At 38.9% G+C, this 26169-nt stretch overlaps 1 protein-coding gene across 1 annotated transcript in view; it reads left to right on the top strand.

Annotated features, from left to right (window-relative positions):
• LOC127369579 (receptor activity-modifying protein 3) overlaps window positions 1–20276 on the top strand; it is a 29597-nt gene extending 9321 nt beyond the window's left edge. Inside the window, exons 2-4 of the mRNA XM_051411080.1 lie at window positions 9857–9886; window positions 10337–10496; window positions 18593–20276. Coding sequence (XP_051267040.1) covers window positions 9857–9886; window positions 10337–10496; window positions 18593–18848 — 446 coding nt within the window. The 3' untranslated portion in view covers window positions 18849–20276. The remainder of the gene's footprint in view (window positions 1–9856; window positions 9887–10336; window positions 10497–18592) is intronic.
• The last annotated feature ends 5893 nt before the right edge of the window (window positions 20277–26169 follow it).

Below are 26169 nucleotides of genomic sequence, written 5' to 3'. Positions count from 1 at the left end.
TGTGAGTTTTGTTACCCATGATAGCCTAAATGCCACCTCAGAGGCTTTTCAACCCTGAGAAGAAAATGCAATTGGGGGAATAATGAAGGAACATTGCAATTTTAAAAAGAATATAAGCTATTGAACAGTGACAAGATTTAATCAGCAGTTTCACTACAAATATATTGGTACTTCAGCTTTTATCAGTCGAACCCTAATAAGTATAAATGAGTTGGTGCAGGGACCATAAATACAATATGTCTTCTCTAATAGCGTATTTTTAGTTGAAACACTGACCAATTTCTCACATTGAGCAAAACTTTGTTCTCAAGTCAATACAAGGTTTAGTTGTTGTGGTACAGTGAACTACAGTTTATCGCAATATGAAGAAGAATCTTGTCAATATTGTTACCCAACAACAACTTTCTCAACTCAAATTTTTCAACCATCGACCAGCACAGATCCACTCCCATAAACCCTGTACAAATCGCAGTGATGCTCTGTGACCTAACGTGACCGGGGCAGGTCAGTGTTTCTATCACAACAACATCCTTTTCTTGTTATTTTGTCAGATGAGGACACCACGGTTGCCTCTTACGGTAGCCCTCTACTGCAAGGTCATTCATTTTCCTGACATAGAGTTCTGCCGATAACAGGGATGGACTGGCAGTCTATCACTGCCTGTCTGTCAGTCAAAGAGTTATTACCACTGGAAGGTCAAACTGCTGGAAAGCTTGTGAAATCAGTGCTGTAGCTTCTGCCTCTAGTTTGTTTAATCTCTGTCCAACTTTAAAGGTCCAGTGTGAAACCGTTAGTGGACCTAAAAATAAGAATTGTTTCATCTTTGGTACGTTAAAATGAGCTGTTTATATCAAAAATGGCATCACCATCATAAATAAATTAGATCACAGCCAGCAGTCTTCGAGGTAATATATTGCTTCAGAACACAAAACTGATGGAAAATCTCTGCATCCTTTTCAGTCAAAGATAAAATAAACTACCCTGTGGAGGAGGCGTGGAGATAAGTACTCCTCTGTGAGGCAGGAACACTTCCAATCATCTGATTTTGTTTGTTCATCATGATTAGCTTGATTAAAGCAATTGTATCACAGTCTCATAACTAATTTGACAAAGGTAATGATTGGTTCATGTGTTGCCTGAAGCATTTTTCAGACCTAAAATTGTGTTATATCTGCCTGCTCCCTGTGTGCCCACATCACACTCTACAGCAGCTGACATTCACTTTAACTCAGTTTCTGCTTGCTCTAAAAGGCTTTCTATTCATCTGTAGGGGAGTGAAAATATTCCTTAAAAGCAAGCTCCACTATAGCTATGTGCCCAGTGACCTCAGTTGGATAACCTCAGTCATTGTTTGCAGAGCTGTGAATTCCCCTGGATCTGCGAGGAGAACGAATAACAAAGGAGAAAGGAGCAACTTTTCCCTTGCAAAGCAGACATTTAAAATGTTTCATCATTTTACTATTGAGGTTATATTGATTTTTCTGTGTAACATAAAAACACTTATTTCTGTAAGTCTCTTCAGCTTCTTTAAGTTGTTTTATGTCAATATTGATTATAATTTATGTAATAGTCTGCTCGTCAGTGCGTCACAAACACCTCACTTGACCTCTGTTTTAACATATGGTATCCACTCTATTTCTTTGCTTCCTTCTGCTTAGATGTCATCTGCAGTGCAAACAGAACAGTCACTTCCTCCAAAGGGTTTTATTCTCATTGATCTAGCTTGCTTTCTTTTTCTGCAGAGGGTAAACATAGGTGGTGGGTTGCTTGAAAACTAAGAACCCAGTGATCTTCATAGTGTCTCCAAAGAGCTACGAAGGAGTTGAGGGGTTTTATTCATGAATGATGAGCAGTTTTTGCAGATGAAAATGAGCGTCAGATTTCTTTGGGAATGCAGTTTTTGTTTGATCCACCTCACGTCCTCAGTTTGTTCAGAAGCAGTAAAGTGGTCTTCACTGCAGGTGTATGTACAACACAGCAGTACTATACTGTAAATGCTGCTCTTACATTGTTGAATGACATAACTGAGGCACCAGATTGCAAAAAAATACTGTGCTGTCTTGTTATTAATTTGTCCAAGGCTTTACAGTTGTCTATGTCACGTTGGTTATCAGACTCTGCAATATGAGCATATAAGCAACTCAATGCGTCCAGTTTGCTGGCTCTCTTCCTACCTCCTTCCTCCTATATTAAAAGGTGTGCCCCTGGGTTCTATAACAGGACCATTACAATTTTCCATGTTAGTATATAATCTCTATGATTACTTATCAAATGCAAAAAACTATAATTTTATCCTGACATTAATGTACAGAGGTACTTGAAATTGTCATAGCTGATTTCTGACATTAAATCGTTTTGGAAACTCATATGTGTTTATGCATCTTTTCTACTGACAGTAGAAGCATGATAACACTTTCACAGTGACAAAGCTAGCATGTTGATATTTAGCAGGTATAATTACTATGTTCACCATTTGAGTTTAGCATGTTAGCATGCTGTGGTGTTAGTACAGCACAGTACAGCTGAGGCTGATGCGAATGTCATTTGTTTTGTCATCAAGTATTGGACAAATTGAAATTTCCACCTGATGATGGCAGTGGATCAAAAAAAAAATCCATTCTCTGGGAGCCATACATGTCTGATTAAATATCACAACAATCCATCCAAAAGTTGTTGAGATATTTCAGTCTGAACCTCAAATGGCAACCTCATGGTGGCACTAGGGGAGCAACAGACAGTAAAGAATATTAACAAGTCAACATTGATCAATTATTGATAGAATATTCATGTTTTCAAATGTTCAGGAAGCCAATGTGCATTTATATCTCTCCCTTTCCTCCTCTGTTCCACATCCTCTAAATGTTCCCCATCCCCTCTTTTTTCCCCTCTTTCTCTCCATCTGTCGGTTCAAACATTTTTTTTTTTCAGTGACTTTAGAATAGAAGACAGATGGTGCAGACAGAAGAGAAAGAGACAAAAGAACACCTGATTTATTTTCCTTTTTTAATTTCTCAGATTAGATTTTTAAAAGAAGACACATTATTGCTGTAGGCATAGATACAGAGTCAGACAAGAACCTCTTCATATGCTGTTTGGGGTGTAGTGTTCCATTCGGTGTTTAAACTAACAACTGATTTTGTAGTGTCATAAAATCAAAATGCTAAAACCTTTCCTCTCTAATTAAATCTGGCCGTCATTGTGAACCCTGCTCTGCACTGGTCACCATAGCTCATTACCTTCCTGTCATGATAATGATGACGAGGCAGACCTGAAATGGGGTAGAGGTTATTAAACAAGCCCTGCCACCACTTGTGCCTGTGCTTTAAATCTGTTTTGACAGTGCTGGCAATTCATATAATTCTTTCATCTGCAGTTTTCTCATATCTATAGTTATCTTGCCAACCAAACAGGCACTAGATGAAAGTATGACAGCGCACCAGCTGTGCCGATACTCGACTGGCACGCTGTCAGCCAGAGCGTAACAGCCACTGTACATACACCTTGATTTAATTCCCCCCTAGTTTAAAATAGCTATGCTCAGCCTGCGTAATTCATAGCTTTATGTTGTTTTAATGTGGCACTAAGGCAACATTTTTGACTCAATAGTTTTAGTTAAGTGCACAATATTATTGGTCTAAAGTTTTTAACAATTATTGCTTATAGGTACCAGCATACTGCTGAAATGGAAGTTCAGTTCTGTTTTTTGTGGATTTGATATGGAGGTTTATGGAAGCTAATAATTGCAGCTTGTTGGCATCTTGCTAATTTTAAACCCCCACATGCAGAGAATCTAATGAGTATCCTGCAGTATGGGTAATAACCTTCCTTCATAGCACATCAAGGACCAAAATAAGACTTAATTATGCCAGTTTTATTACGTCTGTGTTTTCTGCTTGTCTTTTCAAGATTCGGTTATTGCTCTATAAATAGCAGTTTTAGTGTAATTTCAAATTAAAGCATCCCTTTGACAAGACAAGAGCATGTAAAATGTTGTTCAAAGACAGAGAGGAGCTCATTGAATAAGCTATTAAAATGCTAATTTGCCAACATGATACCCTGCTTGCACTATGATGTTTAAAAAACTTTGAAGCTGTCAGTTTCCGTTTTCATAATCATAATTGATCTGATTATATCATGAAGAGCTGAGCTTGATCCATGACCACCGCTGTCCATAGTGGGCAGGAAAGGCTTCATTAGCATTACTGTGCGTGTGTGACTTGTCTCTGCTCTGCTGCCTGGTCAGTTGTTTCTCAGCAACAGTGGTCACAGCTCTGTGAACTGCAGAGGAACCTGACAGCCTGATAAACTGTATGAAAATGCATGAGTGGCTGGATGAATTAACACATATAAAAACCATCCATATGTGACTGATGAGAGATTCAACTATAGAACTCCAATATTAAATTGCCGTTTTTTTAAATGAGAAGCTGTGAATGAATCAATTAATGTCAAATTGATTCGTTTTTAAATGTATAATTTACATTTTCTAAGAAGTGAAAACGCCATATGAAGAACACAGACTGTCAGTCATCTGTCTTTCACAGCTCAGCTCATGCAATTCAAAAACAGCATATAGAGCAAAATGGACACTTTGCAGATTCAGAAAATTGAAAATACATTTTCTACAGTGTACACCTCACAGCTTAAGTATTTGAGATAGTAGAGGCAGCTATTGCATTGCTGCTTTTCATCCTCTCTGCAGAGGCCTGGGTGGAGATGCTACTAGAGGGCTGTTACTGGCAATTTGTTGCTTATAATCACCGCTGTTCTGCTACGCTTAAAGTTTTGGAGCTCTGTAGAAACAGGATATACAGATGAAAAAAAGTATTCCACGAAATACTGACACCAGAGGGGTTCTATAGTTGCAGTCTGTAACTTCACTGTGTGAAGGGGCAACTATGGTGGCTGCAACACACGGAAGTCCCTATGTACAGCCAGTGTTCGGGTCCTGCCCAGCACCAAAATGCAAACAAAGTTAGCAAGTAGTTAGTGGACAGACTGGAGCATTTAGCTGCTAAAGAGCCAGATATTTTTCTTGGGGTTTGATGAAGGATTTAGCATAGCTCAGCACAAAAACTGGAAACACAGGGTAAGCCTGCTGGATCCACTTAGCCTGGATCTCTCCAAAAGGTGGAGAGTCTGGTTGTCACTGTGAGTGTTCCAGGCAACCAACCTTGGTGGTCTGTACATTTTATTCAATATCTTATTATTATATCAATCTTCTTATCTAAGTCTTGGCAAAGAAAATAAGTGAATAAGCATATTTTCCAAAATGTCAAATCAGGTGGACAAAATCTCCACATGAATGCTAATGTTTCTCCATATCTGCTGGGGCAAGTGATTGGTAACAAGTTCACCACAGCACCTTTCCAAGGTGATACTGTCAGTTAAGGCTGCTCAATTAATCGAAATTTGATCATGATTACGATTTTGGGGCCAAACGATCTCAAAACTAATAAAATCGGGGGGCTCATTTTCTGTTGTGCAACGTTGTATAGAAAAAAGCTGTGTCCCAATTCAGGGATGCAGCCCCTGAATTGGGACGCATTCGTATTTCCGTCCCTCCCCCACAGCATGCACTGCACATGAGTCAGTCACGTTGTTTTCGTTGAAACAGGTAACGCGGCGACTTACAAATGTTTATGGGGAAAGGAAAGTGTAACTGAGGACTTCCTTGCAAAGTGTTTTTGACAAATGTTCAATAAATGGAGCATGTTCCTGAAAATTATCGTTTGAATAATTGTGATTTCAATTTTGACCCAAATAATCGTGATTATGATTTTTTCCATAATCGAGCAGCCCTAATGTCAGTGTTGTGTTGTGTAAAGTCACCTCTGATATTTTATCTGCTATCAAAATACTACTGATTTAGCAATATATCACACACTAGAATGAGAGATTCACCAAGCTGCTATAATTCTGGCATGAATCACTGTATAACTCAACCAAATCTCCCACACGCACACTCACACACTGCCAATCCTGCGTTCCCTCAGTTCATAAAGCTGATGGAGTGGATAGTCTCAAACTCCCCCCTGCTGGGCAGAGCTCCTGCTGAAGGGAATCCTGCTGCTAGATTGTTGTTACAGGATATTTTCATCAGTTCCTACTTTCTGCTCGTGTTTATTAATAACTTAGAAGACAAACAGTCGGTACCAAGTCTCTTTAGAGGGTCTATTTGTCAACTGCATATGAGAATCACATTCTAACATGAATTTGTGCAAAGCTTAAAAGCAGTATGTAGTATGAGTCCCCCGTCCTCTGAGACACTCATTCAGAGTAAACTCAGAGTTAGGAATGTACTGGTCAACTCATCCACACTGCATGGTGAAAAGCAACTCTCATGCTTTTTATGTTTGTTCTATGCCGGATTTTCTTGTCAGTAAATGTGTATATACAGTATTGCAGCACTTTATTATTTGAATGAGATAACCGGGAACACTGGCACTCTTGGCTGATTTACATAAACCATCAAAATGAAAGCATTTATTAATGTGGCAGCAGATTTTTACTGTCTTGGTATGTTCATCTGTTTGGTAATCTGGTGTTGCACTTTAAAACATATTCACTCTTAATGCTTGCATAGGTGTTATCAGTGACACTTTCTTTCTGCTGCTCGGTGCTTAAAAAACAAGTTACATATTAGCAAGTGCTACACCCTCATGTAATACCCTGTAAAATATCCTGACGTAATCTTTTTTTTTAATTGTTGTTGGAGGCTCTCGCAGAGCTCATGCTATAGTAAGTGGTTTGTTATCCAAGTGCGCAGACGGGACATTTGGTTTCGCTGATTCCTGCCGTACAGGATCTTATGTACTCAGGATGTATTTATGTTGGATGATATATACGAGATGTTATTTTTGGACTTGCCAGCATGAGGCTTATTGTCGGGAGAAATGAAATGCAACAAGAGACTTGTGGGAACCAGAGGGCTGAAAGCCAGGTTTTGAAGCCAAAGATGAGAACTTTCAAAGACTGCAATCTTTAGAGTGCTGTGTAATTTTCCATAATGTTTTATCTGATGTATTGATTAGTAGACACAAAGGACGTATTTTCTTTGTACTCTGAGCAGTCGGAGCATCTAAGAAATCTTGAGAAATGATTTTCTGTCTGTGTGTGTGTCTAAAAGCATATAGATTTGACTTTGTGACCTCTCACTAGCACTGGGATTCTTAGGCGGCGCCCTCAGCTGTCTCCTGATCGAGTCTGATAAAGTGGAGGGGGGCTCGGCTGTCACCTTCAGAGACCCTTTAGCTCTGAAACAGCTTGTCTGAGACGTCCCTGTCATCTTTTAAAGTATCTAATAGAAAAGCTTTTACTAGCGTTCCCCGTTTTTTGATGAAACTTAACAGTGACAGAAATTCTGTATGTTCTCGTGCTTATTATGCTTTTGCTAAAACTTCAAATGCAGCAAATCCTCAGTTCAGTGAATCACTAACTGGAGTAGGAGTAGATGAGGCAGGTTGAGGGAAACAAAGGGGAACAAGGAAAGTGTTACACGAAACCAAACCATACTTATAATGTGAGGACATTGTTTTATGTCACTGGTATTTTGCAGACTTTGGATTACGAAAGAGCCTCTAACACCTTTTTAGGAGACCTATTTCTGATTTAAGATTTTCTTTCACCCTTGAAAAACAATTTAGACCGGTACTTTAAATGACAGGGTGTAACATGGCTCCCGAAAGGAAGCCATAATCATTTCTGTTCAGGCCATCAGAGCTCATCTTCAACCTGTCTGAAAGGAAGACCTAATCGGTTTTGCGCTCTGAAAATGCCTTTAAAACAAAAAGGTTGACATAGTTCTAGGACCCTAATCACAGATATACTTAATTAGGATTTTTAACCCTCTACATTTACACCAGAACCACACATTTGTACACATCTGGTTGGTATGGGAGTTAAAATGCCAGTACTGGTACCCTAGCCAAAGTCTGTGCTAATATTAAAGAAATAGTCTATATCATATTTTCATATGTTGTCATATGTTAATTATGCTTATTCACTTTCTTGTCATGAGATGAGAAGACGGATATGACTCGTGTTTGAGAGTGGTATCAATTATCTCATTTAACAAGAAAGCGAATATATACGTTTCATAAAATGTCACATGTTCATTTCAAGGATCTGTAAACCTTTTTTCCTTACATTTCTTCTGTCTTATCAGGGTGAAACAGTATGAAAACCAAAACCATAGCACGCCTATAATAAAACCAGGTCAGAATCTACTCAAATACTTGTATAATATTTATGACAAATACACAAGGTGAAATAATGTCATCACATCACAAACACTCCACCCCAAAACATCCTCATGCTCAAACAGGGAAGTGTCTATATTTAGCACGCTAACTTGGTAACAGTCTTTGTCCTGCGGGGCGTCTTTCAAACTAATTCTCGGCTTTGTGAGTGTGGCACTTCAAAGGGAGATACACCTTCCTGTGTAGCAGTGTGTTTAGCTTTGGTCATTCGTAACACTCTGCAGTAAAAATGGGCTGCAAGAGTTTGAATCAGAGAACATTCTAGCTCCCTCTCTGTCTCTGTTTCTCTCTTTCCTACCGCCTTTACCTCTGCTGGAGGTTCACTCAAAGAAAAAAAAAGAAAACACTGCAAATTGAAAACACAGTGCATGTCACAAATAATGGATTTATTCAGCCATGCAATGGATTTTATACACGTAGCTGAGATTATCTTTCTTAGCTCTGATGTGTCACTAATAATCTGCTCCAATAAATCAAAACAACATTCAGTTGTCTGTGAACATGCTCCTCTTTCCTGTTGGCTGTCTGTAGTCCTAACACACAACAGGATTTCAATAATAATTATAATGCTAATAATCTAAGGCGGTGTTCCCCGGCCTTTTTCCTTAAGGGATCCCTTTTCTATCATTGACTAAACTGCCGAGGTGTTATAGCATTATTGTCGTGGTTTTTTTTTTGCACCTTTGACCACAAACAACATGAGATGACGGTTATTTTCATGTTTTGCTAAGGGTTGAAACTGAGGAACAATTAAGGCACAGCAGAGCCCCCCATCTCCTCCCAGAACCAGCCTAGAGGACACTCTGTGAGGCTACAGCAGTGCTGTGAGCTAAATCCTAACATCAGTCTGCTGACATGTCCACATGTCGGTCAGGCATAACATTTGCTACAATTTGGTAATCAGCACAAAACAACAAAAGTACAGCTGAGGCTGATGGGAATACCATGAACCAAAGTACTGGACAAACTGAAATTTCAACCTAATGATGGAATTACCAAAGTTGTTTCCCTTAAAGAGATGCTTGAGGTGCTGGTTCCCTGCTGCAGCTCATCGTGACTCTTCCTTTTGGTACAGTTTCTCCCTGGACCATTTAAAACTGACCCACTGAGAAATAAGTGCTTTAAAAAACTGTTGGTTAATTACATGAAAGCACAGTGAAAAATAGCAGACGGTTAAAAAATACGATGCAATGTCTGCAGTTGCCTCACAATAAAAAGGTCTCTGTGTGATTCGCCCAGGGAGAGCTTTTTAAAGGAGCAGGAAAGGGAAGTTGGAATTATCAGTAACACAGCAGTTGCAGTTCAAATGCAGCCCTAGGAGAGAATTTTCAACTCTACAAAAATTAACAAGTTGGCCGCGATCGTTCTTTTTCCTCTGCACATTTAGACATGAGGGTATTAGCATTCAGTTGGGACATGGGCCACAGGTCCATCATAAACCAACATGACATCCGTGATCACAACAACCATGGGAGAGATGGAACGGTAAACTGAGAGGGCCAAAGGTCACCTAGAGATTTATGTTTATGTATTAGAAAATGTAAAATAAGAAGTACCTGTTTTTCTTATTGAATATCTATTTTGTTTCTCTACAGTCAATGCCTGGATGATGAGAGGGTTGTCAGGTAAGCATCCATCCATCCATCCATCCATCCATCCATCCATCCATCCATAACATAAAACAAAATCAAACTATATATCTCTCTCTGGGGGAAAAAAGTCATTGCTGCAGAAAAATAGCAACAGCAGAATACAGCAAAGAAAAAAAAGACTGTGGGAGTGAGACATATTGAAACTGACTTTTCTACTGTTTCAAGAACATAGCAGGTAAAAATGAAACTCATGATGAGTGTGAAAAATATAAGTTACAGCTTTAAGACAGAACCTAATGAGAAGTAGAAAAATGTCAAAAAATACATGCAGCATACAGCTCATAAATAATTCAAGAAGTCAAACGGCCACAAACGTCCATCTTTGTCATGTTTCATTTCAGTGATAATATCAGAAGTAACACACACAAAGCGGGGTACGTGACCTATAAATGCTCTGTTCTCTTCTTCTTTGTGTCCTCTCAGCAACTGACAGTTTCAACATAGAGCCCACTCCCCCCCGGCCGAGGAAAGCCTGCAATGAGTCCCGTCTGCAGTGGGAGGTGGAGGTCTGTGGAGAGGAATTCAAGCGGGACATGGGTCAAATAGATCCACAGTACTGGTGTAACCTCACACACTTCATCAGGTACAACAACATGTCGTGGTTTACCATCACGTATATAAAGAGTCTAAATAATAATATGTTTGTTTGCGTTTAAATCAGCATATATTTCTGCCACGCCTTAAAGTCTCCATGCCACCCTCTGGCCACCCCATGAATATTCCTCTAGATTTGCCTCTGATTGGGCCATATTGCATTTTACCCATGAAGATAAAAGTTGGTCTAAATTGTCAGTGGAAAAAAATAAATTATTGGCAAAAAAAGGTAAAAATAACACCTGTGCATCACCTTTAAGCTTCAAGCTTTTCTGTTGCACTGCACAACTAATCTGGTGGAAACTAATGAAGAGTTATGCAGATAAATCTCCTGAATATTGATGTTAAAACTATCAACTATCACTTCAATGTTTTCGGCCACACAGCAACCATCTTGTTTACTGTTACGGAAGAAACAGTAAACAAGATGGAATCTAATGATTAGGGAACCAAGCTCCGAAGTTATAAAAGAGCACATTTTGTCTGATTTCTAAATTGGCTTACGGACATTTATCCTCAGAGAGCCTAAGACCACTGTAAAGCGTTAGCAGTGTGTGTGTGTGTGTGTGTGTGTGTGTGTGTGTGTGTGTGTGTGTGTGTGTGTGTGTGTCTGTGTGAGAGAGAGAGAGATGTCTGTGTGTTTCAATTTGACTGAGTTACGACTCTGAGAAGAATCGGTGTGACGTTTTGTGTAGGTTGATGATAAATCAGTGGGTTGATGGAGGTGGCGGGTATCTGTCCAGTTTGATCCCTATTGTAATGTCCTCATATTAATTTACATCGCAACTGCATCCTGTATAGCTATGCCTTTGTCTGCATCACATGTAGCAGATGCATTCATTTAGTCATACACACAGAATCAGTTCAGTTGTAATTGCATTTTGAGGTATTTATCACTACCTAACCTGATTTCCCTAAATTGGATTTTCATCAGCCGCATACACTCCTACTCCTCTATGTTCTTAACAGCGTGCAAATGTACCTGTTTGCTTGTTTCTTAAAATAGGTTCTGGTGTTCTTCTCTGTAAAATGGTTCCCTTATTATTCAGACTCCGAAACTGGCCTGCAACAGAGAAAATAATCCCTTCCTCTTAAAAGGGAGCCAGTAAATTCTCCCTGTTGGCCTGAAATGCAAAAAGTGCTGTGTTAAGAATAGTGGAGAATCCCTTCTACACAAAGGATGCGACACATTTTAAGAGTAAAATCTTCATTAGTCGCCCAGTGCACCTAATTCATTAGACAATGATTGAGTAGCGAATGTACTACTGGAAGTAAATAATAATAATAATAAAATAATAAATACTGGAAGCAGCTTTTACGAGTTACTACAGAGAAAGTGTAGCATTTTGTGTAACAACCAGAAGAAAGCTGTGAAAGATAAAAGGCATCTGGGCACTAAAAAACATGTATATTTTTAAGATCATATCTTTATTGCTCTTCCTTTCTTCCTGTCTGAGTCTACTTGTGGTTTTATTTAAAGGGTTGTCACAGTGGCACTTAAAAGAAGAAAAAAAAACACTTAGGTTGATAGAAAGGCTGTAATCCATCTCAGCCTCCTGCAGCTGGTTGGATGTCTGTGGGTGGGAGAACAGTTGGAGGTTTGCTTTCCAAAACCAGAGCTGTATTTAAAAAGCATCTGATCCCCGACCACCCATCTGTATCTATCGTTATCCACATTTTCACCTCATTCCTTCCTCTCACCTTTGGCCTCCCACTTTTTTCCCCCTTTAACTGCAGAGACAGAAGGGGGGGGAGAGCTATGAGACTGGTTTTCTTGCACAATAAGGTACACATGGGAGATTCAAATCAATGTCAAAATAACCATCTGAGTCACAGATTTGCGGGAATAAAATCAATGATTCTGAGAACTAGCAGCATCATCCATCAGTCATGCGCTCTTTCTCTGTTTTTATTTTTCACTATTATTTCTCTCCAGGAAAATCTGTCAGAGCTTCATGCTGTTTATTCCCACAAGGGACACATGACTGACTGCCATGTATTGGTCTGGCTGTCAGCCGTTGGGAAGTCTTTGTTTAGCAAGTCACCAGTAAGAACACTGATGTCAAGAATGCCATTTCAAAGTGTAACACCAACAGCGTAATATTTAGTAAATCAAAGTTTGTTATGAGTGCTTTGTACAATTGCATTGTGTTCATTTTTGCAGTTTTATTTTAAGATATTGACAGAAACAATAATTGGATAGCAATAAAACTTGGTGCAATTGTACGTGAAATTAGATGTGTGCAATTCAAATGCAAGCCAAATGCCAAAGTTGAAATTGTCAAAGCTGCTTTAGTCAATATTTTTATACCAACAATGGATCACAGGACTACTTGTATGTGAAAGCTGCTCATAGTGCCCACAGACAAATATCACCCAACTTTCTAGTTTGGTTCTCAACTCATGGTCCACTCACTTCACTCTCATACTGTCATTTCCAGATGCAGCAGGGCAGCTGTTTTCTATGAAAAAGCTCTAAAGCTCCACTGTATACTACCTGAACAGCTCCAAATGACAGACAGACAAAGTTAGCAACTAGCTGGTGAACACAGTAGAACATCTAGCAGCTAGACTAAACAGAGATAAAAGAGAGTTAATATTGGATTCATCAGGTAGACACAAACATGACTCCAAATTAATGCTAATATCTCTTTGCTGCATTTGTAAATAGTCCACTGTCTCCAAGTGGACAAAAGACTGTTTAATGCAAGTTTAACAATGAAAAATTAAATAAGAGTGGGAATTAGGGAAATGAGGATATCAGTTCTTATCCTAATTTCAGTTGAACCTCTGAGTTGTCTCAGCTCTCCTTTCTCGTAATATATAATATTATAAAATATATAGTATATAGAGACAGCTAGAATAAAGCATTCATTCAAAGGTACATCAACACGAGTCACTTTAAACATTGGCCCAAATTTCTGCTCTGTCTCTGAATCTGGTATAACCGTGATCCTTCCGCTGTGGGCTTATAGAGTATCAAGCCTTTTACATTATAGAGTTCAAGTGCAAATGATGTCACAAGCCACTGGTATTAAAGTCCAAGAAGGGCTTTTCTGATTTTTGTTAAGACAGGTCTGAAGTAATTAATCCATGACAGGATTCTTCTAACTGGAGTCCAAGTCCATCAGCCATATCATTATGAGCACTGATTATCTAGTTATCATGGCACCTGTCAGTGGGTGGGATATATTTGGCAGCAAGTGAACATTTTGTCCTCAAAGTTGAAAAAATGGGCAGCGTGAGGATTTGAGCGACTTCGATAAGGGCCAAATTGTGATGGCTAGACGACTGGATCACAGCATCTCCAAAATGGCAGCTCTTGTGGGGTATTCCCGGTCTGCAGTGGTCAGTGTCTATCAAAAGTGGTCCAAGGAAGGAAAAGCGGTGAACCGGAGACAGGGTCACGGGGGGCCAAGGCTCACTGATGTACGTGGGGAGTGAAGGCTGGCCCGTGTGGTTCGATCCAACAGACGAGCCACTGTAGCTCAAACTGCTGAAACAGTTAATGCTGGTTCTGATAGAAAGGTGTCAGAACACAGTGCATCAAAGTTTGTTGGTATGGGGCTGCTAAACATTATGACCACCCTGGTGGTCATAATGTTTAGCAGCCAGGTGGCTCAGAGTGAACAATCATGTGATTGGGACCTTTATGTCACTTTAGATGGGCATTTGTCATGTGGGTCACTTCAGGACTGTGATCTGTTCACACTGAAATCTGATATGGGCCACATTAAAAAAAATAATGTGAACAGCCAAACAAAAAAAATCTGATCCGAGCAATAAATCAAAATTGATGGCTGTGGTTTACAGTGTGAACGTAGCCCAAGTCATGTGATTCAAGTTACGGTTTTGCTGGCTGCTCTATGTGCCAAAACCCTGTGGGATGTGGTGGATTTCACAATCAAAATTCATGAAGAATTCATTAAAACCTGCCAAAATAAAGTCCAAGCTAAAAATGACCTACAATAATCCTTTACAGATTGAAGAATTGAAGGCAAGTGAGCTTGCTTGTTTGATTGTGTGCTTCTGAAAAGGGGTTCTATTGTTGTTCAGCACTGTCTGACTTTCACTATAGAAGCATCGTCTTTTTCTCTGCCCCGCGGGTTTTAGAAGAAACAGCATAATAAGACTGTTCATCACGCCTATAAATAGTTAAGGACCCTTTCAAGTGCTGTTTTTGTCTACCTGAAGTGCAGGATGGGTGGTGTAATGTCCGGGCTCTGTTTTCACATTTTGTTCATACTCTGCTGTAGCATTAATGCCTACTCACTCAAAACGGAAGTGTTTGGAAAGGCATATTAGAATCAGGACCACCTTTAATCAAAATCTGATTTGTCAGTGATGTCTGATATATCAAATTGACTGATGGAAGAACATATCAACAAAGACTGCTTCACAGCTTAACTGTATCGGGAAGCACAGCGTGACTTGCCTTCCCAGGAACCCTGCCTGCATGAGTCCACACTTTCACCGGTTTGTTTTGCGTACAATACTTAATTAACATGACAGTGGAGGATACACAGACTTTCTCAGCAGCAGTTTACCTTGGGGCCTGGAAGAAGGTGATAAGAGAAGCGAGAGAGAGAGAGAGAGAGAGAGAGAGAGAGAGAGAGAGAGAGAGAGAGAGAGAGAGAGAGGGAAAGCGCGAATGCACAGGAACCAGAGAGTGGTGAGAAGGACCTGGCTGGGGGAGCGAGGGGCCTCATGTTTAAACAAGCAGTGACCCCTGCAAAGCTTCCTCTATTTGACAAATGAGCCGTGGCTCTCTGCAGTGATAGCTGCTGGCCAAACACTCGACCAACATGGCTGTTTATTGTGTGAAGTGAGCCGGTAGGTGCTTGTTGAAGACACAATACACAGTGGTAGACAGACCACCAAGAGGTTGTGTGTGTGTGTCTGTCCGTGCATTTACACACTTGAGTCATTTACCTTTAATAACATATTGATTTTTTGCCCTGGGAGCTGCAGCCTTAATGTTTAGCACACTGGAATGGGGGGGCAGTGACGTTGGTCTATCTGGACCTTAATATTCACTGTCAGGAATTATGGTCAGTCCCTGAATGAACCAGATGCTGCTCTAAAGTCATCAGAGCTTTTTCCTACTGCCACTAATGACAACTAATTGGCCATTTAGATGAGCAAGCACCATTTTAAGTAGGTTATGTGATCCACACGACTGGCAAGAGACTGTCACTGATAACTGTAAGCCAGCCTGTCATGGAGGGAGAGGACAGTTAATGGTTAAAATCACTTGACAAAGGTGGTAGAGTGTATCGATAAAAGCAAAATGTGGCATCTGATCCTGTCTTTCCAATGACTTTGTTCGTGCCACCTTTAAAATTTATTTTGAGTTCTGTTCTTCCTTATGCTTTTGCTTAATTGTCATAATTAATATCGATCATATAAAAAGTTTTAAAAAATGGATGTACTAGTTAGCAGTCATCAGTCCCCAAAGATAAAGCAACAAGTTATATATAGACAGCTGGATTGCATATATTGTGTGTTAATGTGTGTGTCAGTTGTATGCATATGTGTAGATGTTAGGAGTATTTAAATGTCAATGGGATCCGTCTTCACTAAAATGTATAACTGGATGTGCATCAAATGACCACATCCATAGGCAGTTATAACACCATTCAGAAATATGGATGTGCAAAGTTTTCGATTAAACAGATGTGTTGCGTTATCTTGTCTTTCAGAGCAACTAACCCTCCTCAACATTTCTATCAATGTGGGTTTCACTGACAGCTTTAATGTCTCAGGGGAGTTATGGAATAACATTCTGAGGAAAACATTACATTTGGGCATTAAAATGTTCAAATGAGATACTAAACATTGGCACAAAATGATATCAAAAAGTTATCAGCAGCTTCAGAATCTGTGGATGTGTACATGTGCACAAATATATTGTAGCTTATACAGTTTGTGCTGTATATGTGTTTCTATGCATGGTCATGTTCACAGTAAAGATATATAAATATATATATATATATATATATATATATATATATATATATATATATATGCCAAATCCTTCCTCACACTGGCCAAAATCTTCCCAACTTCTTACCCTCCCAGCTGATTTGTGTGTGGACAACTGTTTGGAAACCTGTTATCTGCTGTGTATTACATCTGGGAAATAACTTCATGTCTGTTATTCCCTTATGCCCGAAAGCTCTGATACATATATATTTTTAATTTCTTTTATTTTTTTTAGCACCCAAACATTCTCTCTGCCACCATTTTTCAAGATCTCGGCAGTAGCATAAACCACATTTTTAGAAAAGATTTGATCTGTCTTTTTCAGTTTACAATTTGTTTGATAGAACATACTATTAACTTAGAGCCATACAAATCTGTAGTTGATATATTAAGATTACTTTGTCCATTTCCCTGCATTAACATTACCAACATTGTTTGAAATAGTGCTAAACTTTTTTTTCACAAGAACATATACTTTCTGAGTCTTCAGATTTGACAGGAAGCTTTTCTGAGCTAAACACTCTTATCACTGGTACATGGTGCTGTTTTACCGCCTATGCACTGCACTATATCTCTATATACAGCATCCACACAATATATGTCCCCTACATTTTATATGATTTGCAGCACTTAAGCAAAGGTCTTTCAAAACAATGGCTGCAGCTTGACGTCAGAGATTAACTTATGTGTGCTTTACAGAGGGCAGTGGGTTGAAACAGTCTAATATATTAAATGTCATAATGGCTTCTTGTTCCTGGTAATGGTTGCTGTTTTCTATTAGTAGGGTGGCGATTAAATACAGCACCTATGCATAATGTTCGAGATGTTATCTTGTAAGTCAATGACTGATTGTCATCACTAATGTTTATGCGTGTATTTTATTTTTTTTCATTTAGAAAACCAAGCAGTAATTTGTGAGCTGATTGGTAAAGCTCATTAGGACTGTGCAAAGTACTCTGAAGAAATTACTATAACCTTCTCTGCATGTTTTCTGGGAAAAAATAAATAGTAGTGTGTGTATATATAAAAACTACAATGTTAAAAAAATATATATATTAAGCAGTATTAGGACAGTACTTTATTTTAGTAAAGATGCAAATTAACATATATCACTAAGAAGCTATTGTCTTTATATCAATTAGTTTAATAATATGCTAAAATAAATTAAACCATTATTATTATTTTTATTGTTGTTATTATTATTTCATTATTAGTTTATTATTATATAGCATATGAAAAAAAAAGAATTAATATAAAAATAAATATGTTTCTGTTTTTGGACTAATCTCAAATGCATTTAAGCTAGGCTAGTAAGCTTTTTGAAAGGATTAATTTAAATTGATTTTTTTTTGGCATTATGCTTACAATTTTAAACTCAATTACTACTGTCTCATCAGAACTGATCAGAGACAGGTTGGAAAAAGAAGGTATATTATATATAATACATAACATTATATGGTATAATAGTATTATATTATATTAATGTTATTATAAACTGACTTATATGGAGTCAGTTTGGGCATACATTGAGACAATAAAACTGTTCCGCTGCTGAGAAAACCAATAGCTCCTGAATGTCATGAGAAAAAATCTGGACCTGGAGGATTGAGTATTCAGGATGGAGGGATTAGGGCTGGCTGAATGGATTCATCAAAGCAGAGCTCTAAGCCTGGAAAGCTCCATGAAGGCTCTGAACAGCCCTGAATGCCTGTTGAAATAGAGGAGAGTACTGGGCCAAAAAAGGGAGTTAAAGGCGGTATATCCCCAGTCACAATGATGGATTACTTTCCAAACCTCCAATGTTTAGCTTAACCGTAGAAGGGTATTAAATGATTGTGTGCCCTTCAGAGAACCTGGCGTATTATACGTAAGGTCATTTTGAGTCTTAATAGATGGTATGTCCACTGCCACTTTGATTCACATTTCAGTAATTTCATACCTTGAACTGTGCCCTTTTTTTGGAAAGTAAAATGAAAGTAAAACAGATGTAAATTTGATCCAAAGTCAGAAATCTACACGTGATTCTCTCTGCGTACTTACAGAAGTCAGTAGTGATTTTCTTTTAATCTTTCCCTTCTCTTCCTCCCATTTTCTCCTCAGTGAATACCACATCTTCACACTTTGCACAGAGGCAAAGTCCCTCGTCGTGCACTGCTACTGGCCCAATCCACTGGTGGAGAGCTACATCATCCGCATACACAAGCACTTTTTCTCTAACTGCACCATTGAGCAGGTGGTATGGGTGGACCCGCCGGACGATACGCTAACCATCCTTATCCTCATCCCTGTTTTCCTCACATTGGCCATGATCGCCCTGGTGGTCTGGTGCAGCAAGAGGAGTGATATCCTAGCTTAGGAGGAGAGGAAGATGGAAAAGGACTGAGTTCAAGATCCCAACATCTCCACCAAAACAATATTGTACAAACGTGTGCACAGACGTTTTGGGAGATCGCTTCAGTTGGTCAAATTACCCCATAAGTAGCGCGGCAAATGACCTAAACTTCCTGTGGAAATGAGGAAAGTAGTGCCTGGTAGTACAAAGTTGTATTTGATATTTAATATTTTAATATTAATATTATATTAGGTGTCACTTTGAACATTTCTGACATTTATCTACTATCATTCAACATGTTCATCTGTTCAACAGGTATTTTAAGCACAATTTAATGTGAAATATGAATATGAAATATATATAAAAGCATTATAGTTGCTGGTAGGTGGTTGTGCCTTTGGATAGAGCCATAGCCTACTAGCTGTTTCCCCTTGTTTCCCATCTTTAAGCTAAGCTTACTAGCTACTTTTAGCTTACATACATGAGAGTGGTATCAACCTTCTCATTTAACTCTCCACAAGAAAGCGAATAGGCGTATAATTATAAAATTTTTACGTCAAGACACAGAAGATTATGTTTGATTGTTTGATGCCATCACTTATTGGGTAACTTGACCAGCTGGACAACCGACCAAATCTTGGTGCATTCTTTAAAGCCCATGGATCTGGGCAGTTAACCTCTGAGATTCTTGTCAGAGCACTGTATCGTTGCTGAAGGCCAAAGTATCCACCAAGCACCAGAGGCAGTGACTGAACTCTAAACTGGTGGGAATGAGACTCCCAGAAGACTCCGTGTGTTAAATATTTGAAAATGATACTGTATGATGGTTTGGATACAAAAATAAGCCAAATGTGGACTTAATATTGATTCTGCAAGTTTTATCTTATTGTTGAGTTACTGAATGGACTGTCACTACTGGAAAGGATACACTGGTGTGCAACCCAAAGACAAGGCAACACTATGATTCACATATTTTGGGACTTTAATTTCTTGTGTGACTACCTGAGCCTCAAGAGACTGTTTTATAACAGTGTAACTTATCAGATACTGTTAAATAAAATACTGTTAATACTCACAAAGAGGGGTTCTCAATGAAATAAAAACCTATGAACTGACATTGAGACCTCAAACTGTACAGTTATGCTCTGTGTCCGTGCTGTCTACTGTATCTGCATTTCCTCTCCAGTGTTACTCAGACCAGTGAGAAATACACACTGATGCTTTGAAATGAATTCCTTTGGGGAAAGGCTTGATTTAATGTACGCACTTCATTGGTTCTTTGAACCGCAGTCCTCACCAGCCATAAGGCAAACTAAACCAAGCACTGCTTTTTATTTTCTTCCAAAGCATACAGCATCAACCTCTGTTTGTCGGCTCTCACCTGCACACTTTTGTCTCTGGAAGCTGAAACTCCTCAGCAAAAGTACCCTGATTAAATTTATGTTCAAACAACTGGTTGCTCTTCTTCATTACATGAACAAAGTAAGTACATAAAAAAACACTTTTAACAATTCTTTTCAATCTAAGCTTATGTTCATGAATGTTTTGCTAAACCAGAGGCTTCTTTGATTTACAGTCAGATAAAAAAGTGCATTTCTTGATTAAATACAACCTTGCCTAACACTTATAAACCACAGATGACAGCAGTGAAAATATATCAGTCAGATTGCTGGAAACCTCGGCCTCTTAAAATTCTTTCTTCTATTGCTTTCTGTATTCTTTTAAAATCAAGATTTAAATAGATTGTATTTGGTATTTCAACAGGTTGGATTTGACAATATTGTTTCATGGCACAAAGATTACAGTAAAACGGGACACTAATAACCTTCTTCAAGAGGAAAATGAACTAGAGAGATTCTGCCAGAAGAAAAAGTAACATGTCTCTCATCTCACCTGGAGTTCAATCAATTAAAGAATCAGGTACCAACCTTAAAGTTATAATCCTGATTTTCATCAAATCAAACCCCATTTTAGCCTCTCTATATAACAGTTTTCATTGTTGGGTGGCGGAGTCCGTCATTCCTATGCTAGATTCAGACTGGCTTCCTAGTTTAGTTTTCCAGTGAAGTCTCCCTTTTAGACTGGACTTTTTGGTAGCATTATTTCAGTGTAACCTACAATTTCCCAGCCCAAGGCCATGAGGTGCAACAAACTGGATTCAAAACAAACTCTCACATGTTCCACATTCAGTTAAGTGCCTTGATTTATCACAAGGTCTATAGGTGTTTGCTCCATGAAACAAAACTGCCTGGAGTTTGTTCGCTCTGAAGTCATTCAGCAGCTGCTCCACACACCTGAGCGCTCCCTCTTTATAATTCATGTCATCTGTCATCTCAGAGGTGTGTGAACATGTGCGTGTGTAACTAAACATCCATCACTGTCAAAAGGAAGAGTAATCATTATGGTCTTGCATCATCAGATTCTGAAGGAGCATGATCATTTTATGATTTGAAGATCTGCTCGATGAATTATTTACTACAGATTCTATTTAAGGTCACAATTAAACTTGGATCAAAGCTAGAACGGTGCTTGCCGTCCTAGTTTGCTATTCCTCACTGTGGTTGTATTGGTTTCTTCAGTGATCTGGAGAAAGGACTGTATGACAGAAAACTGACAGAGAGACCCAAAGCTGCTGACACTACAATCTCCGATCTATGCAATCTGCATTCTGCCATAGAAGCGTGAAATTAATCTTTTCTCAACTTTATTAAGCCATACATAGTTATTTCCATGTTCAGCAACATTACCATAAGAAAGGTTTACAGCCTCACAATTGCTTTGACAAATACACGTTTGAAACAACAGTAAAGCCACAACATGAAGATGGAGTCTTATATTTACTGATTTTTACAAGCCCTAGAAGTGATCTCAATTATTCTGTTTTATTAGAATTACATGAAGTCATCAAACGACATGAACCAGAAAGAATTATTATTGGTATTATCATTACTGGGAAAGTTATTTAACTTTCAGTGGATAACCACTGATAGTTAAATAACTGCCCTTGTGAGGCAAAGTAAATCTATTGAAATATTTGGTGTAGAGTGTAACTTTGATAAGCAAATGCATGCTGGTGAAATGGAAGATGCTAGTTTATTAGTTGTGTTGCAGCTACTTTAATTTACTTTTTTAACTACTTACTTACATACCTACCCACTTTTATTTGACCCTCTGCCAGGGTATTAACATTTCCCCAAAAATAGGTTTTTAAACATTAATTAAACAGGAGTTGATAGCACAGATATCCTGTTGGATAAACTGTGTTAACTCATTGTCCTGTAGTGTCCAAGCTAACAAGTTTGCTAACAGACAATTATCAAAAAAGCACAGAGAGAGAAGAAAGAAGCTCGGAAAGATATTGGGTAACTAACCCTAGCATATTACCAACTTGCAAGTGCGGTAGCTGTTAGCTCGTCACCCACCGTAACTACTTCAAACTAGCCCGACAAGAATTAAAATCTGTTATTTAAATAAGTAAGTTAGTAAGTAAGTATTAAAGTATTTAGTTTGGTTTATTGTTAATGGACATTGTTTTTAACTTACACCTCAAACTATTTATAGTACTCATATAACCGTATTAAGTTGTCAGATATTGAAAACTTACTAGGTGTAAAGATGGCAATCTTTCCCACCGCTACCATCCAACCCACACAGCACACCTGTGTACCATAGGTGTGTAGGGCCTTTACAGTATGTATAATGCTACAAAAAATATGTTTGGAGCTAAAAACAATATATTGTGCTGTTTGGTAGAACTCGTTAAACTGTTGTTGAGTCTGTCTCTGTTTATTTAATTTTAAATGAAGTCTCTTGCGTTCTCCCTGCTCTTAGATGAGGTGGAAAACAGAGTGTATGACTTCTTTCGCACTCCAGAGGAAATGTACTGTTGGAAAATGCATCAACTTTGTTCAGGCACAACGCCTCAGAACACTGAGGCCCTGGGAGAGTTTACTCAGGCAAGCATGTGTGTGCGTGCATTCAGACTCAGACATTATTCTTTCAGTAGGACAACAATATTATCTCGATCTATACAAACAGCCGGACGGCTGAATCCTTGACAGCTTAGCTATGTGTCTGTGTAAACCTTTGAAACAATACAAACACAACCCAGCTATGCAGTTTCAAATCTTATCACTGCATCATGTAAATAAACCCAGAGTCAAACAATGCAGTCATCGCTGTCAGTGGGTGATGGTTAGTGATGTTGACATTGCTGTCGACACTCAGTCTAATCTTCCAGTGGCTGGACTGTGAGGCACAAAGCCGGAAATTACAAATTCAGTGACCACAAAACAATCACAGTATCATTACTGACTGCACCTTAACAATCAAATAGTTAGATATCAGGCAATATTTATTCCATCTGAAACTGTCCAGGAAACGAAACAAGAGTTTTTTGTTTCTTCTGAGAGGCAAAACAACAGGGTTTAGGGACACAAACAGAGGAGACAATTGTTCACTGTGCCGTGAGGGGACATGTTGCAGTGCAGTTGCCCTCAAGGATGGCTTTTCACAACGCCTCCACAGCCAGCCTATTGGAGGCAGGAAGGATATTAAAGCTTTTTCCCAGAGTTGACAGAAGAATACAGGGAAGTGGGTTGACCCAGCGGTTTTGACCAAAAGCGGTGCAGGAAGTGCGAGAGTGCCATGCTTCCACGCAGAGCTGCACTGTTGTGACGGGTGAGCGGGTGCTGGCAGGGCACAAAGCACTGCGTCTCAACTGTGGCTTCTCAAGGTTGATGTCAATTTCTGGCATTGTATTATAGTTATTTTTTGCCAGCATTGTAATATAGAAACTTTTGAATTTTTGCTTGATAGTTTTTTTCTAAAAACTACACTGGCTTAAACTGCAGAATGGCTAAAAGTCTGCAGGCTTTCACTCTACCAATCATCTCAGCAGGTGATTTCACTTATGAGTTCCTTCCCTCTACAATAATCAGTGAAATCAGCTCCTGGAATAAAGAACTACAGACGTTTGACCCTCTATGGCACAGGGTTCCCCATCCTTTTTATGTGAAATCAGATTAAAATGCTGCATAATAATGAGGGAACTGGCTATAGTCGAGGAGGAGCCAAATCATCTCATCGTGTCAGATTTCCAAAACGCATAAAACATGAAATATCCACCAGCGCACAGATAAGTTTCGCTCATTTTAAACACATCTGTATATCTATTTGATGCCAATTCATTTATGTAGGTATGCACCAACATATTAGTGAGGATGTAGAGTTACGATCCTAACTCCGGCCCTAAAACAAGAATATTCGGCCCCTGATTAAAGTTTTCACTTCAATAGTTAGAATTAGAACAATTTTTCATACATTCTCTGTAGACAACAATATAAACAATGAAATAATATAAATAAAAGTCTCATAAGAATTCCAATAAATATGCCTTAAATGACTCAACTGTTTATTGTATATGGATCAATTACATCTTCAGCTTCATAGTGTAATATAGAACCTACATTTATGTATACAAGTCATTTTTTGCTAAATGAGTATTATTACAAGCTGCTATAATTCTCAAACCAAAATGACATCTGTCGTAAGATAAAAAACTTGTTCTTAAATTAATTGAAAGAAACAAACATTAAGACATATGGTTCTGTTTTTCCACTGTGCTTGTACAGCTTTGGCCCCCGATGAACAATATAGAGGATTAGGCTGTAAAAGTTGACCTGTTCAGAGATATATATAACAGGCCTTTTAACACATTTCCACATGTCACTGTAGGAGAAGCACTAAGCTACTTGAGTTTGATTTAGCTGCTTGGTGTTGTGCATGCTGGCTCACTGTCACACTGTCACACTGTCATGGATAATGGTGCAGTCAGACAGGATTTCGCCTCCCCTTTATTTGTTTTTGGAACAGTGGAAATCTGCAGCAGCCATAATTTACTTTATAACATTTATAACTATAACCCACTAGCCATGCTACTTCCAGCAGTGTATGTTTACAAAATTCCCATCCTATTTCCTGTTCCATCTGCTTTTTGCCACACCACCACACGAGTATATTTTGCCTGACGAAATCCGATCTGGCTGCAGCTTAATTAGGACCCTGCTGCTTTTCTGATTACGACAAGACAAAATGTCTGCCCTAAAAAAGGCAGATATTAAATCTGTAACATCAATGACTCATTTTTCATTTATGTACCGTACTTTTAAATTTTTGCTTTAACATGATACATGCTATAGCTCATTCCCTGAACCTGTCACTTCATTTGTATTATAGAAAAACATTTAAGTGTCCTGTCTCAGTAAGACACAATGTATAGAGGAAACACGGATTTTCATATATGTTTTAATGGCTGCTACTGTTCTCTTAGTTTCCCCCATGAATTTCCTCTTCCACTGTTCTCCTGTCTTAATCCCAGCATGCACACAATCATGTTTTCAGATGGTTCTATTTTCGATGTAATGTACACAGTGTGACTGATCACTGCAGGGGTCAAGTGGTATGTTGTGGTTTCATAATTAATGGTGAAATTCTTGTGCATGTGTGTGTTTGTGTCTGTAGAGGCCCAAGAGTGGGGAGAGGAACTCTCGCACACACACACACACACACACACACACACACACACACACACACACACACACACACACACACACACACACACACACACACACACACACACACACACACACACACACACACACACACACACACTATACATATGTACACAAATGGCGGTCTTCCGTATTCTGTATTGACTTACATTTATTTGATGGGGCCTAAACCTGGCATGCCCAAACCCAACCATAACTAACAACTAACGTCTTCACAAGAACAGTGGACCCTTAAGTCAGTTCTCAGAAGTAGCTAAACCAGACCACACACAAACATATGCTCTCACACACACATACACACACTTTCCCACAGTAAAAAGCTCTGAAGCACATGACCCAAACAGGACATCCTCCCAATCCTTCACCCTCTTAAGTTCCCAGTCTCCCCTCCACCCCCATAAACCACTCTTTCCCCGGTTTTTAACTTTTTTCTGTTACGCTGACTGTTGAATGAGCCCACTTTTGCTTTCTTAACATCATCAGTCGTTGCTAAATGTTCCTGCACAGATGAAGAAATTTCCCTCCTACTGACGTCCTTTTCCCTGCCCTTTCTGTCCTTCTGAGCTATGGTGGCCTGCGAGTGGTAGACAAGAAGTCAGGTTTTGACAACAGAGAACGAGGTAACTGATTGATGTAATAAACCACCATGGGAAAACACCGTGGAAATAATCCTGTTTTCTTAAGATGTCTTGAATTTCCTGTGGAAGGCAACAGAGTTTAAGACGTGAGTTCTGAAGGAAATGTCAGCATCTGATAAAGTTGCGTTGAGTCAT

The sequence above is a fragment of the Dicentrarchus labrax genome, unplaced genomic scaffold (genome assembly GCF_905237075.1).
Source record: "Dicentrarchus labrax unplaced genomic scaffold, dlabrax2021, whole genome shotgun sequence".
NCBI lineage: Eukaryota > Metazoa > Chordata > Actinopteri > Moronidae > Dicentrarchus > Dicentrarchus labrax.
The sequence above is the reverse complement of the archived record's forward strand: the minus strand, read 5'-3'. Positions and strand labels throughout refer to the sequence as shown.